This window comes from Mustela nivalis (genome assembly GCF_964662115.1).
Source record: "Mustela nivalis genome assembly, chromosome: 7".
NCBI classification, from domain to species: Eukaryota; Metazoa; Chordata; class Mammalia; order Carnivora; family Mustelidae; genus Mustela; species Mustela nivalis.
Genome location: NC_139026.1, coordinates 97,366,932 through 97,383,081, shown reverse-complemented (window position 1 = coordinate 97,383,081; position 16,150 = coordinate 97,366,932). Strand labels below are relative to the sequence as shown.

The window sequence follows — 16,150 nt, the reverse complement described above, 5'->3', positions numbered from 1 at the left end:
TAAGTGGTGATATATTTAATTTTCAAAAACCGATGCTTTATTGTGCACTTACTATACATCAGGCATTATGCTGGGTATTTATATATAGTCTCATTTAATCCTCATAAGAAAATTATTCAGTAGCTCCTGTTACCTTTATTTTTAATTAAAGAAGTGGAGGTTTTGAGTGTCCACTGATTCTGTTGAACAGTTAAGATGGATGACTTGCATTTTAAAGATTAAAAAAGCAAGGGTGCCCTGGTGGTTCAGTGGGTTAAACCTCTGCCTTCAGCTCAGATCATGATCCTAGGGTCCTGGGATCGAGTCCCACATTGGGCTCCTTGCTCAGCGGGGAGACTGCTTCTCTCTCTCCCACTCCCCCTGCTTTTGTTTCCTCTCTTGCTGTTTCTCTTTCTGTCAAATACATAAAATCTTTGCACAAAGAAAAAAAGATTAAAAAAAAAATTCCCCATAGTCCTTAGAAGTGACATCAGGAGGGTAGTGACATTACTTTGAGACTTGCATTAGTTTGTCATTGCTGTTGTTTAATTATAAAACATACAACCCGTTTTTCTACCTTCTTTCTCTTGTTCTGTCTCTTGTTCTGTTTTTGTTTTTAATTTTTAATTTTTTATTTTTTATAAACATATAATATATTTTTATCCCCCAGGGTACAGGTCTGTGAATCGCCAGTTTACACACTTCACAGCCCTCACCTTAGCACATACCCTCCCCAATGTCCATAACTCCACCCCCGTTCTCCCCACCCGCCTCCCCCCAGCAACCCTCAGTTTGTTTTGTGAGATTAAGAGTCACTTATGGTTTGTCTCCCTCCCAATCCCATCTTGTTTCATTTATTCTTCTCCTACCCCCAAAACCCCCCATGTTGTATCTCCCCTTCCTCATATCAGGGAGATCATATGATAGTTGTCTTTCTCCGCTTGGCTTATTTCGCTAAGCATGATACGCTCTAGTTCCATCCACGTTGTAGCAAATGGCAAGATTTCATTTCTTTTGATGGCTGCATAGTATTCCATTGTGTATATATACCACATCTCTTGTTCTGCTTTGTTCTGTTTTGCTACCAGCCCATCAGCTCAGAATTGCCTGAGGCAGGACTCATACCAGGACTGCCTCTGCTGTTCAAGTCTTTGTGCCGCTAGCTCTTGTCTTCACAGTCTCTGCGCCATCCCCTCTTAGTAACTGCTGGCACACATTTTTGAAATGACATTTAGGGACGCAGGTATTTCCAGCCACTAGGAGGGCAAGCTAGCCATCCTGGATAGGAGTCAAGACCCGCATAAGCACTGAACCAACCAGCTTCTTAACAACTATGGGAATATTTACGCTTGTACAGCAAAAGTGCAAAGTGGTACAAAATATCTCCACTCTGTGAGGGAATGCTTATAACCAAAAGTTTTAATATCTATTAACCTGGACAAAAGAAGTTCAGAACACATTTGGGCAAACCTGCATTTGCACTGTGTATTGAGAGAGACGATTTCCCTATGATCTGCCACCGTCTTTCTGTCTCCTGACTCACTTATTAGTTTAAGGGAGGTTCAAATTGCTAGCCATGCTGACAGACGCGTTCAGGCTGGAGTAGGATGATTCTGCAAAGCAGAATTTGGAAGGGCAGACCAGTGTTGCTGGACTCCTTGAAACAAATTATTTTCAAAGGGAAACTAGCCTAGCCAAAGGGTTTGTCATCTGACCCTTTCCATTTCTGGGAAAGTGGAATTAGTGGATCAGTGGAGTATTAACCTCTGCTTCAGTTTTCAAAACCTTCTTGACTCTCCCAGCCTCTTTTTCTGCCCATGTTTGGTACCTTCCCTCTGCCCTGTGTTGCCCCTCATCTCATTCAAAATCCTTTTTGTATACTCTGACCCCATAAAAGAAAAACAGAATAATAATCGTTGTGGAGACTGCTTTAATTCAAACTGCTTGTAAACACTAGTTAAAAATAAAGTCAGCCTAGAATGTTCTCTGGTTTTATAAATGTCCTGCCCGAAGTGTGTTTTAGCAAGTACATCTTGTCTGAACACCTTGCTGTCTATTCGTGAGTTGTGTGTGGCAGAATGGGCTACTGACCAAGAGCATAGGTGTTGAAATGGAAAATAATTGAGTTCATATCTTATCTGCCCCTTTCATGCTGAACAAGGTAGTAAAACCATCTTCTTTTGGGTTGCTGTGAGGAATAAATGTAATACTATGTAAATGTAAATCCTTTAACCCAGTGCATATCATAGAAAGTATTATACATGATAGGGTTTTTAAAAAGCGTAACTATGAGTAATTTTACTTGTGTATTTAAAAGTTACTACTGGTTACTAATTTGAATATTGAAAAACAGTAAAATAGTACAGTAGAACAAACCATATAACTACAAAAAAAAGTATATATATATATAGCAGAAAAACAGTGTAGCCTTCCTGAGTCCAATAACATAGACATGAGGATATAAAGCAAATCTTTTTTACTCTAACAGATCTGCCTCTGGTACAAATATTCGTGTTCTTTGATCGAAGCTTCCTAACAGGTTCTCTGGAGTTGCCTGGTTGGTGCACTTCAGCACATGGAGTAGTTTGGTGAATGGGGTGGGCAGTGCGGGCCCAGCTTTTGCCTGAGGCAGGCAGTGACCATAATTCGCTCTAATGTATTTGATTTGTTTTCAGAGATCTGAGTGACAACGCAATCATGTCATTACAAGGCAATGCATTTTCGCAAATGAAGAAACTTCAGCAATTGTAAGCTTTCCTTTTCTTTCCAAGAGTTTCAAAGGAAACCTGGTGTCAGGGGGCATGTCAGCCTAGATCACGGGTCTATCAAAAGCATCTAGTGCCTTCTTAGCTTGATCTTTATCCCAGAAAGCAAAGGGAGGTGGCGATCTGTTCCCTTTGTTGAGAAGAGTTTCTTTCTGTTCTTCTTGATGAATTTGCAATTTAAATGTGTGGGACCTAATGTGGTGCAAGGCCTGACCTGGGTAGCAAACCTTCAGGAGTGAGGTGTTTTCAGTGTATCAGCACTTCTCCCTCAGTAGGTCAGAAACAGCAGCAACATGGTGCTAATACGTTTCGTACATTTTAAGATGGACGAGAGAATATTTATTGCATGGGGTGTGTATTTGGTTTCCACATTCATTGCTTTGTTAATATTTACTTGAGTTAGTTTACTCATAGAATCTGCATTTCATATAAAACGAATTGAACATAATTACTCTCCTCAGGCATTTAAATACATCAAGCCTTTTGTGCGATTGCCAACTAAAATGGCTCCCACAGTGGGTGGCGGAAAACAACTTTCAGAGCTTTGTAAATGCCAGTTGCGCCCATCCTCAGCTGCTAAAAGGAAGAAGTATTTTTGCTGTTAGCCCAGATGGCTTTGTGTGCGGTGAGTGTGACTGTTGCCTCTGTCTTCATTCTTCTTTTTTTCCTGCCAATGAATGGTCTTGAATAAGCTTGTGTTGCCTTGATGAAGCTTTTATTTTTGCTGAGGTAGATGAAAATGGTGTGCTGATGATTTTAATGTTATAGATGACAGAGAATGTCCTTAAATGTCTCTGTTTGGACATCGGGGGGGGGGGGGGTTGATGGAATGAGAAGGACGTTGGATCTTGGGAACACTGATGGGCAGTCGCAGCCCTCCCTTCTTCCTAAATCTCTGTGTCTGCGTCTGTGAAGTTGGACGTGTGCTGACTGCCCTTCCCACTTCCGGGCTTGTGGAGAGGCTGAACTAACCCATGTCAGTGCTGTGTATTGGGGTACGAAGGGAAAATTATCAGTTCATAATTTACAGGCTGCTAAAAATGTTGCTCCCGGCAGTTAAAGCATTATAAATAATAGGAAGTTTGAATTTATTATCAGTCAGCCTAAGGTCCATTGTTCTAGCGTGAAGAATCTCAGTGCTAGAAATCTCAAACCTCAAATCTCACATAGCTAGTCAGCAGATCTGGATCAAAACCCCAAGTTCTCCTCTCCCTGGTGCAGGCTTCGGTCAACTACACTACACTGCTGTTTATTATTTACTGTCATGGAGACCTTTCTAAAAATAAATGCACATATAGAACATAAAATCAAAGTTTGCTTAAATTTTAGTGTATGTGTTAAGATATTACAGAACCTAATTTTACGTTGGCCTTTAAAAATTTATTTGAAACTGCTTTGCCTACGATTGTCTAGTCAAGTACAAGAAAAATATATTTTTTTAGGTTGCAGCATTAAACAGTGCCAACGGTTTCTGGAAATAAAACGTCTGATGTAGCTTTTGGATCTAAATAAGCTTTTGGCATTCATCTAGAAGGGCCCGAGCCATCCCTTTCCCATGGTGCTTATTTTGCAGTTCTCTAGTCCCAAGATAAGAACTCTCTATTATTTGGGGACGTGTCTACGGTATCCTTGGATTTTTCTTTCAGTCCCTCAACTGTGAATCTAAACATTGATTAATCAGATGAGAAATTTAGAGTAGCCATACAGAAGCAGACAACGTCTTGATGACAGCGTGGTATTGAACATGAGCCGCACTGGAGCGTCCAGAGCCTTCCCACAGCCCATTCACTCACACACATGCACCCCCCCCTCACAAACACGCACACGCATGCAGGCCACCGGGTGTCCTTTCTCCAGAGCGTGCAGATAATACATTTTGGTAGATCTAAACTGTTTCCTTCTGGGTTTAGACCATCTCCAAGAAACTGCAGCTCAAAAAAGGTAACTTTTCCAAAAAGTAACAGAGAACTAAAAATAACCGTTTGGAATGAAAGAGTTGCCCAGCTCTAATTATCATGTAGTTCTGACAGTGAAGCACGGCGGCCTGGCCTGACTGACGGTCCACCCTCAACCCCAGGCTGAAGCCAGGCTCTCACAGGGAGTTTGAGAGGGCAGAATTATTTGTTTCAACTTGATCTAAAGATTACTGCTCCTTAATACGGGTTCTGTTTTTAGTGAATGGGGTGTTAATTACTGTCTTTGGTGATATTGATTTCTTAATTTTGCTGCGGCTTATTTTGTGGATAACATGGAAAAAAATTGCAGTTCCTACTGGTAGCGTTTAAAGATGATCCATGAGTTAGAAGTTTCTTAGCTGATTTCTTCTCGTATTTATGTTAAAAAAAAAAAAAGCGTAAGGGACCTAGGATAAACTATATTATGTTCCAGAATAATAGTCTCTCAGTTAATGATTGATAAATAGGTGCCGGCCCCTATTTGAAGTGAACGAATTAGTTTATAAACACCTTCCCAGGCCATCATTTCAACATGAGGACTGGTAGTCCACCTGTGAAACCTACACCGAGTATAAAACCTAAGCCCTCACTTGTTTTGGGTTTCTTGGTATTAAAAACTGAGTAGCATTTGGACTGTCGAGCCTTAAAATCATTCTGTTTTCTCCTCTCCCTCTTGGACAGATGACTTTCCTAAACCCCAGATCACTGTTCAGCCAGAAACACAGTCGGCAATAAAAGGTTCCAATTTGAGTTTTGTCTGCTCGGCCGCCAGCAGCAGTGATTCACCAATGACATTTGCTTGGAAAAAAGACAATGAACTACTGCATGATGCCGAAATGGAAAACTATGCACACCTGCGGGCCCAAGGTGGAGAGGTGATGGAGTACACCACCATCCTCCGGCTCCGCAACGTGGAGTTTACCAGTGAAGGGAAGTACCAGTGCGTCATCTCCAATCACTTCGGTTCATCCTACTCGGTCAAAGCCAAGCTTACAGTCAACAGTACGTGATCTAACTTTTCCGTTTGCATTTAAAGACACCTTTTAGATTGGGTTTTTCTCTCTTTCTCTTACTGTCTTCTGTTTATAGTTCCCCACCTCGCCCTTCCTTTCTCTACCTCTCACTCTGCAAAACTAAGATACTTGGAATCTGCATCAGCGGGGACTGCATTGAGGATCCCACCATGGTGGGTAGCACAGAGCCGAATGACACACGGGTTGTGCTTCTTGGGGAGTTCACAATGTATTTGTCGGCTGTGGGAGGCCGTGAAGCATTATAGCACACTGCCTTTAATTCAGAGATCTGGGTTTGATTCCTGCCACCCCTGCATACAGCTGTGTAACTCTTATCAAAGTACTTAACCATCCTGTGCCTCCATTTCTACATCTTTCTATTAGGAACAATCATACATATCTTATAGAGGTATGATAATTAGATAAAATAATTGGTGTAAAGGATTAGCCTGGAATACAGTGAATGCTTACCAAATGCAATAAGTATTAGTTGCTGTTAATAAAAATTATAATTGTTTGCTCTGTGTGACCTCAATACATTTTTTATGACAGGAACCTTACCACTGTATTAATTAATCATTTGTACTTTCCATGGTAGAAGATTTTTGTATATGATTTATTAATGCAGTCATTCTACAAATGATTGCTGAGGACTGACACGCAGAACAATTTTGAGTTTAAAGTTGCAGGAGAAAACGCATATCTAAAGTCATAGAATGTTAGAGCCAGAAGGGACTTGGAAAAAAAAAAAAAAAGGAAAGAGGAAGTGAGTCGTCAGGGTACAAAGAGATTAATTGATCTGCCCAAGATCTCACAGATAATTACTGAGGAAACTAAAAAGTAACTAGAAAATAGGAGAAAGACCTTCAGTTTATACAGGGGATGACCTATGTCTCGGCCTGACTTTATGATAATTTCTGTACCTGTGTGTAACCTTGAGGGAATCTCCTTATCTCAACTTCAGATTCCTTCTCTTGTAATCAGAAATAACCCCAGCCTAACCTACGGCAGGGGCATTTGTAAGTATATATTAAAAAAAAAAAAAAGAATGAAAATGAACCTCTAAGACTCCATAGCACTAATGCCCTCATTCTTTCTCTGATTCAGTGCTTCCTTCCTTCACCAAGACCCCCATGGATCTCACCATCCGTGCCGGGGCCATGGCACGCTTGGAGTGCGCTGCCCTGGGACATCCAGCGCCACAGATAGCCTGGCAAAAGGACGGGGGCACAGACTTCCCCGCCGCGAGGGAGAGACGCATGCATGTTATGCCCGAGGATGATGTGTTCTTTATCGTGGATGTGAAGATAGAGGACATCGGGGTTTATAGCTGCACAGCTCAGAACAGTGCCGGAAGCATTTCTGCAAACGCAACTCTGACTGTCCTGGGTAAGCGGCTATTGTCAGATTCTGGGATAGAAATTAAAGATGCTTTTTGTTAGAAGGGGGTTGGAGTAAATTGGAAGGGGAGGTGAACCATGAGAGACTATGGACTCTGAAAAACAATTTGAGGGGTTTGAAGTGGCGGGGGGGTGGGAGGTCGGGGCACCGGGGGTGGGTATTATAGAGGGCACAGAATGCATGGAGCACTGGGTGTGGTGAAAAATAATGATACTGTTATGCTGAAAATAAATAAATTAAAAAAAAAAAAAAAAGAAATTAAAGATGCTGGCTGACTCAAAGGCCCTACGTGTCAGGAGTTGTAAGGGTGAGAGGTAATCCATAGGACACTGCCCTTCCCTGGAGAGAACAAATGGCTTCTCAGGAATTTTGAAGTCAGAGTACATGACGTCTTAGCCCGTGGCCAGTGAGATAGAGGACTCTGCTTCCTCTGTTCCAAGGGGAAAAGTAAATGCTCTGTTGCCTCCACTTCCTCTGCTCTCCTCTTCCCATCACACAGGCGCGACTGATAGTCTTCACACTATAAAGCACATATAAAAAATACAGAACATGTTAGCAGTTTGGGAAAGATCTACTCTATTTTCTAGACCTACCCTACCATTCTGGAAATCAGAGTTTGTCTTTCATCTTTTGCCTGAATAGGAGCTTTTAAAAAAATGTGAACATGTTCATCATATGTGTTTCTTATGAGTTGAGCAAAACTCAGAGTTGAGCAACGTAACCTGCGAACACCAAGTAATAAAAGTCCTTTCAGAATTTATGCATAGGTTTGGACGTCTAGCACTAGAAGGTTTCCCCTTAAAAATCTAAACATTCTGATTTTTTCCACCCATCAACATACCCCCCATGCTTGAAATTACTTTTTTTTTTTTTAAAGATTTTATTTATTTATTTGACAGAGATCACAAGCAGGCAGAATAGCAGGCAGAGAGAGAGGGAAGCAGGCTCCCCGCTGAGCAGAGAGCCGGATGTGGGGCTCTATCCCAGGACCCTGAGATCATGACCTGAGCCGAAGGCAGAGGCTTTAACCCACTGAGCCACCCAGGTGCCCCTTGAAATTACTTTTATACATTTGACTAGAAGATTTTGCATTGCCCTTCTTCCACCATTCCCAATCTTGTCTAGAGTGTGAGAGATTTAAAAAACAGTAAACATTATCCTCAACAGGTGGTGTAACAAATGACAGGCAAATAATGAAATGAGATTCTGAATGTCATACCCATGTTTCGGCTCTCACAGAAGCATGTGCATGAATCTGTGGACGAATACAGTGTTAGGTTACAGTTTTAGTAAATTCAAGTGGTCAGTCTTACGATATGCAAAACCTGATTTTATTTAGGAGATTGAAAACATAACTTGTCCTTTCAGAAACACCATCATTTTTGCGGCCCTTGTTGGACCGAACCGTCACCAAGGGAGAAACCGCCGTCCTGCAGTGCATCGCTGGAGGCAGCCCTCCTCCCAGACTGAACTGGACCAAGGATGATAGCCCCTTGGTGGTCACCGAAAGGCACTTTTTTGCAGCAGGCAATCAGCTGCTGATCATCGTGGACTCTGATGTCAGTGATGCCGGGAAATACACGTGTGAGATGTCTAACACCCTCGGCACTGAGAGAGGCAACGTGCGTCTCAGTGTGATCCCCACTCCCACTTGTGACTCCCCTCAGATGACCGCCTCGTCGTTAGATGATGATGGATGGGCCACCGTGGGTGTCGTGATCATAGCAGTGGTTTGCTGTGTGGTGGGCACGTCGCTCGTGTGGGTGGTCATCATATACCACACAAGGCGGAGGAATGAAGATTGCAGCATTACCAACACAGGTGTGTAAACAGAAGCTTGGCACGGGGTGCTGTAGTCATGTGTGCCTGTGGTCCTGGGGTAATTTTCTTCCAGAATGTGTGTCTCACAGCCCGAGGCCATGTCAGAAGGGTGACTCATTTGTTTCAAGCTGCAGGAATATGGTTAGCTAAAAATAACACCCCGGCCCAAAATAAAGCTGATGTTTAAAGATTAATCCTTTTTGTTAAAACCTCATCGGAGTATCCTGTTGGCTATGAGATATAGTCCAAAGCACAGTGTAAAACAGTCCCACTCCTTCACACAGAGGTGATGGAGAACAGGAGCAGCCCTTCATTTATGAGGTCTACACTCTGCCATAGTTCTCTCTCTCATCACATGTTGCTGTGTGCATACGTGTGCCGGTGTCTAGGGAGGATTCTGTTACTGTGAGAGCAGGCTGTGACCTAATATGTGCCAGCTCTTATATTGATGAATATTAGGTCAGAAATATAGCAGAAATCAAGCTTAATCCAAAAGCTTAGCTACTACCCTACAAAAATTCCCAAGGCTTTATCTCTTGAAACATCTGTTTTTTTGACATTTGGGAGGGGCTTCCTATAGAAGGCAAAATAGAAAATTGGCTTGTGCTTCCCAGAGCAGCGAGCCCTAACCTTCCTAACCTCATGACTAGACAGTCAAGGTGGGTCTTCAGGAGTAGATTTATTTGATTTGTACAGAAACCAAAACAGTATAGAGTGTTCATCAGGGAAGGCTATGGGGTATGTATGGTCGGTCTTGGTTAACAGAATGCTGTTGTTGGATTATAGATGAGACCAACTTGCCCGCAGATATCCCTAGTTACTTGTCATCTCAGGGAACCTTAGCCGACAGACAGGATGGGTACATCTCCTCAGAAAGTGGAAGCCACCACCAGTTCGTCACGTCTTCAGGAGGCGGGTTTTTCTTACCACAACACGACGGCAATGGTAAGTGTTTAAAAGGAACACAGGCTGTAGCTGTCTCAAAACAGTCTGATGGAAGGCTCAAGTACAGTATTAATTTTCACAAGCAATCAATACATTCATATGTTGAGTTGGCCCAAGCTCACTGGCAAAGCTGAAATTAAATACTATTATGCCATTCTCTTAAATAGCAGAAAAATCTTTGCTTTGGATAATAAGAGAAGACAAGTAGGAGAATTAAAGTTTAATTTCTCCATGCAACGTGATACTTTCTTTACACTATAAATGTTCTTTGGCCCTGAATGTTCTCCTTTCTTAAATGACATTAACTGGTTTCATGTAAGGTATTAAAAGTCAAATGATTTAAAATTCTGTTAGGGAAATCAAATTCTGACTCTTGCTTTAAGAACTGCATGGTTTTAAGAATAATCATGGAGGCACCATAACACAGACACACACACAGGCTCGGTTCAAGACCCTCTTCTGTCGCTTACTATGTATCCTTGGGCAGTTACATAGTACTTCCTTATTAGGTTGTTGTGAAACTAAATAAAATGGTATGTTGGAAAACTGCGCGGTGCTTGGTACATATGAAGGGCTCCAAAAGAGAAAACTATTGACATTCTTTTCAAACATTTTACCATCTTTTCCCACAGGCATTTATTGAATGTGTGCTCTGTGGTGGACTCTGTAGTTGAGAGGGAGGAATATGTGCTCTCAGTCTCATAGTGTAGGCAGTGGTGAAATGAAAATTGCAACAAATAGTCACAAAGTGCTTGGCAAGGCAGTGATAGAGAGTGTAGAGATAGAAGATGTACACATACAGGTGGGTGTTCTGGTTAGACTCATTGGTTGCAGCGTTGTTCAAATGTAGCAGGGTTTATGCAAAAGACATTTAGGAAAGTTTAAAGCAACAGAACTGGAACATAGTAGTGCTGTGTCGCTTAGATGCTTGGACTGGGGATTGGTCTGCTTTGAGTGCTCAAGGGGCCACTGGCATTAGGGATCGTATCTTACACAGTCTCTTCTGAGACCACTCAGTGCCCAGTTCCTGCTCCCCAGGCACATGGCCCATTGCAGCATCTCTCGCCTACACTACATCTCTTGTCCTTCAACTGCTGTGGCCACTCCTAACTGGCGTGTCATTTCTGAGTTGTTTGGCTCAGATACTCAGATACTCACAACAGCCGAGCTTCTCTTTGATCTGGGCATTCAGAGATGATTTGTTGAATGCCACTTCCTGGTCCTGCTCATCTGACCTTCTGGAGGGAGGGGGCAGTGCTGATGGCATTGTGTGTTTCAGTGGCTGCTTTGGCTGCAGTGTGCATACACAGATCAGTTTCTCTGGGAAGCCACTGGGGGCCAGTGCCCTGTGAACACATGCAGTACAATGATTCTCGTCACGTCCTGTCTTTGTAAGATGGCACAGATTTCATTAGTTACTAATCCGTGGGCCTCAGCAAATGTTTTAAAACTCTACTATAAATTTCTCCAGTTTTCCCTCTTACATGCTGTTCAATCCAAACTTTTTATTTACAAATATGGAAAATCCCTGAAGTAGAGAGAATGTTGCAGGGTACTTGAATCACATTCATTCGGTGACTGAAATGTCTGTTTTAAAGGGACGTGCCATATTGACAATAGTAGTGAAGCCGACGTGGAAGCTGCAGTGGATCCATTCCTTTGTCCCTTTTTGGGGTCCTCGGGCCCTGTGTATTTGAAGGGGAATGTGTACAGCTCAGATCCATTTGAAGCCTATCACACAGGTATGCGGTTTTCTTACCTGAGTTCGGTTCTGTTTCCTGGAGAGACTTCCCAGAGGCACTGACTCTGTCTCTTTCTGTTATTGTCCCCAAATGTAAAAGGTTGTGGCCCTGACCTGAGAACAGCCTTAATAGACCACTGTGAGCCCAGTTACATAAAGAAAAAGGAGTGCTACCCATGTCCTTACCCTTCAGAAGAATCCTGTGAACAGAGTGTCAGTGACATAGGATGGCCTTCCCATGTGAAGAAGTTAATCAGCTCTCCTTACTCTCAAAATGAAGGACCTGGAATGAAAAGTTTGTGTCTAAACAAGTCCTCTTTGGATTTTAGTCCAAGTCCAGAGCCTGCATCCGTTACTTCAAGTAATTCTTTCATGGGTAAGTTTATTAAATTATTAGACACCTTGACTCAGGACTCCTATTCCACATGCAAATGTGGGAAAGCAGTGAGACTCAGATGCCAAACTTGTGAAAATGTGTTTGTTTGTTTGTTTGTTTGTTTGTTTGTTTTTAATCATGTAGTCATGACATCCTGTGAGTTAGTATATGTGTTTCTAAAGGCAAAGTCAGACATAGGGGATTTTACTTGATTATGTGTCTAATCCGTAACTAAGCCTTAGACGCTTTCTGGTTAACTCTGTGTGTGGTATCATCTAGAAGACAAGTTTTGGGAGTGACTTAGGAGCTCCATTTGTCACCCATGTGGAAAAAGTGGTTTGGGGCTACAGCAGCTCTTGGGGTGGAGTTGTATGCACTGCATGATTGTGGTTTGGGATGTCTGGTGGCTCACCCTTTGACCACAGTCAAAGAAAGGGAGGGTCGACATCATCCCACCTGGCAACAACTGCTTGTCAGCCAAGCTGACTGCTTTGGCAGAGAAGACTACCAGAGCCTTTAAGCATAAGTTGGGGGTGGTAGACGGTGGCTAGCGCCAAGACTTGCTTGTGAATTTTTTTGTCTGTATGTGGGGATAGTACATGGAAAAACTGAGATCATTGTTTCACTGAATGGAGATATGGGAAAATGAACCACAAATTATCTTGTGTTAAAAAAAAATTTTTTTTAATATTTTACCCAGCTTTTATGAAATTTTATGTTTTGTCACAGTGTAATTTTTTTTATATTCTTTTGTTTTTAAAAAAATGCAAATATGTTTTATGTGACTGTGACAAGAGTTTGAGTCCGTTAAGTAACATTCTGCCAGTAAAGAAGAAAGGGCAAGGCACAAGGATTATTTTGAAAGACACTTTCCATATCCAGGCACAGTTTACTTATAAGCAACAATCCAGATCTCCTTCATAGAGAATTGCGGACTGGCAAGAACTAAAGCCAGGATTTGGAAGAAATTATATTGGGGAACTTCATTGCTCAATGATTACTATTACTGTGAGTGATGAAATGAAATAAAGAGTGGACATATGTATTCATTCCCCAGCTCCATTCTGTACGTTCTCCATACCAGGAATGCACATACTCCTGATACCGTAAATGGCTTATAGAACCTACTTAGGCGTGCTTACGGGCTAAGATGCTCCTCCATTTGAAATGTGTTTTGAATGAAATGCTAGCCAAAGGACCCATATGCTCAAGGGGTTTCTTCCTTTCAGGAACATTTGGAAAGCCTCTGAAGAGAGCTCATCTGGATGCCTTTTCAAGCTTTGGACAGCCAGTGGATTGTCAGCCAAGAGCCTTTCCCTTGAAAGCTCGTTCTTCTCCAGACTTGGACTCTGAGTCAGAGGAATATGGGAAAGAAAGGACAGATTTTCAGCAAGAAAATCACACGTGTACCTATAAACAGACCTTAGAAGACCATAGGACTCCCCGTTTTCAGTCTTATGACTTGGACACATAGACTGAATGCGAGCAAAGAAGAGCTCAAACATACTACCTCAAGTGGACTTTTATTTAAAAGAGAGAATCCTATGTTTTTTTAATGGAGTTATGAATTTTAAAAGGATAAAATGTCTTATTTATACAGATGGACCAAAATTACAAAATGTTATAAAAATTTTATACTGGGAGTAACTTTCATATAAGAATACCTTTTAAAACTATTTTAACTTTGTTTTATGCAAAAAAAAATCATATGTAAATTAATGGTATGAATCCATGACTATTTTATGTATTTTTATAATGCCAGATTCCTTTTTATTAAAAACGAGTACTAAAGCATTTTAAATAATACCTGTCTTGTACCCTTTTTAAATAGAATTCACTTAATTTTATTTTGCACACTGCATTTAATAAAATGTGTCATTTTGATCCCAAGCCCCATCTATACCATTACAGTTTTTATTGTTTTCAACACATTTTCGGCTTAATAATTTCATATTATCATGTCTCAAGTTGATGGAATTATACTCAGCACATTAAAATATGAGCCAAATAAATGACCATTCTGCCTATCACGCAAAGTTGGGGTAATACAGACTCAAATCAGATTATTGTATGCGAAAACACATTATAAATGAAAAAGAGCTGCGAAGACTTGAGGTACGTTAATTTATCCCTAACTTTACAAATAAAAAAAGATTTGTTGATATAGTCTGGTATAATGCAGTACAGCCACCATGGCTTAAATCACCGTTCAAGCCATGTTTCTTTAATTATAATAATGCCTTATGTGGTCTAATGCTTTGTGCTTTTCCAAATAGTTTCACATTCACCATCCCTTTAATTACAACAAGAGCGTGGTTTATTGCACATTTCTATAGTTAAAATGGCTATGACAAAGGTGGATTTTCATCTACTGTTCCCCGTGATAATGGGATTTTGATGGAGCTGTTGGCTATTCTTACTGATTTTCTGCTGGATGAGCAGTTCTAATGAAAAGGCACTTTTAAACTATTCTGCAACATTCTTTAACAATTAAATTATTTTTCTAATTTGGTCATCCTGCTCTACTTGTTAAAAACTAAGTATCAAATCTATTAAACTATTTAAAGTATTTGTTTTAAACAGTATTTAGATAAAAATGGCATTACATGACTGGCATATATACATGCACAAAATGAATGTAGTCATTTTTAAAATTAAGTGACGTTTCAATAATTGACATAAACTTAAGTTTGATAATTAAAATGATTTTTTTAAAGCAATTTCTTGTCTACATCTGGTTTAAAGACAAATCCATTTGCCCAAGAGAAATTAAATACATGTGGGAAGAGTTAACATAGCACATTAAGCTTTAAAATCTTACCTTAAGAAGGTGTGAATTTATGTCATTGTCAGTTCTTTGAGTTAAAGTGAAAGCAGATATTAGAAAAGCAGGTTCCTCTCAGGGGATATATTGCTGGTGATGTTTTTCTGCTTTGTGAGTGTACAGCTTTGTTGTTTGTGAGCCAGAAACCTGGACCCCAGATTGCAGTTAAGATTTTCCTTCTTTCATTTGGACACCAGAGTCCAGGAAGTTGATCCTTCCCTGGACCACTGCTGACTAAGTGCAGAGAAGTGATTTTGTATGCTTTGACTTTATCATCCTGCCAGATTCTCAAAATCTTATTAATTTGTCTTCATTATTGCCAGATGTGATGCAAGCATTGATAGGGTTCTATTCAATGTTTATGAACCCCTTTTAAAGGATTTAATTTTTCTGGACTTAGCCACAAGGGTTTAAATCATTAACACTTGAGATTCAAAAATTAGATTAACTTTACATCAATACCATTTTTCCCTTTCACTGTGTGTGCTAAAACTATGGATAACATGTATTTTATGTTATATGTTTCTATAAACACATAACATATGTTTATGTTATATATTTTTATGTTACAGGAGGAGCTCAGTTTTTCATGGATATATAATATTGAGATTCCATATTAAAATGCATCTACTAGGTATTAAAGTGTCCTAAAATAATACAGACTTCAGAAAAGAGTAGATAAATATCAAATCATTCGGCTTATTTATGAGAAGAGATGCCTAAAATTTCAGTTTAATCTTTCTGTGCCTTTTGATAGAGACTAATTCATGTACAACATTTCCTTAAATAGATATTCACCCAATTTTGGCATTGTTTTTTCTTCATTATCAGCACTAATGATAACATCATTAATATGTATAAAGAATCTGTTTTTTAAGATGTTCATAGATGACTATTCCTTAATTGTGGCAGGCAGCATTTTATAAAATATAATCTCTGGAACATTTACAAACTTATTTTCACAATCTTCTTACAGAAAGAAACCAAAAGGTATTCCTCAGAATAAAGCCATTGGTACTATTTTTTTAAAAACTTGGTACAAAAAAAGAAAGTGATGTGGTATTTGTACACACCTGAGGGGTTTTGGTCTTTTTGATTTAATGTGATAGGAAGTAATTCATAGCCAATATTACAATAGATGTGCTACGGTGGTATTTTTCAAAGAAAATGAGAACCAAATGTTACTGCAGAGTGCCTGTTCTGTGCCTCCCACTCTTGGAATCTTCAGTGGCTGGACTTGTGTAAGAGGATAATTTAGAACTCACAATTTTTTAAGACAGCATTCTATTAACACATTGAATAACTCAGTGTCCTGCCAAAAAAAAAAAAA

General features: G+C 40.3%; 1 protein-coding gene across 1 annotated transcript in view; it reads left to right on the top strand.

Annotated features, from left to right (window-relative positions):
* LRIG3 (leucine rich repeats and immunoglobulin like domains 3) overlaps window positions 1-13,886 on the top strand; it is a 48,263-nt gene extending 34,377 nt beyond the window's left edge. The window contains exons 11-19 of the mRNA XM_082742007.1: window positions 2,655-2,726; window positions 3,206-3,369; window positions 5,381-5,701; window positions 6,820-7,101; window positions 8,482-8,934; window positions 9,721-9,879; window positions 11,478-11,621; window positions 11,721-11,996; window positions 13,226-13,886. Of these exons, the coding sequence (XP_082598133.1) occupies window positions 2,655-2,726; window positions 3,206-3,369; window positions 5,381-5,701; window positions 6,820-7,101; window positions 8,482-8,934; window positions 9,721-9,879; window positions 11,478-11,621; window positions 11,721-11,996; window positions 13,226-13,470 (2,116 nt within the window). The 3' untranslated portion in view covers window positions 13,471-13,886. The remainder of the gene's footprint in view (window positions 1-2,654; window positions 2,727-3,205; window positions 3,370-5,380; window positions 5,702-6,819; window positions 7,102-8,481; window positions 8,935-9,720; window positions 9,880-11,477; window positions 11,622-11,720; window positions 11,997-13,225) is intronic.
* The last annotated feature ends 2,264 nt before the right edge of the window (window positions 13,887-16,150 follow it).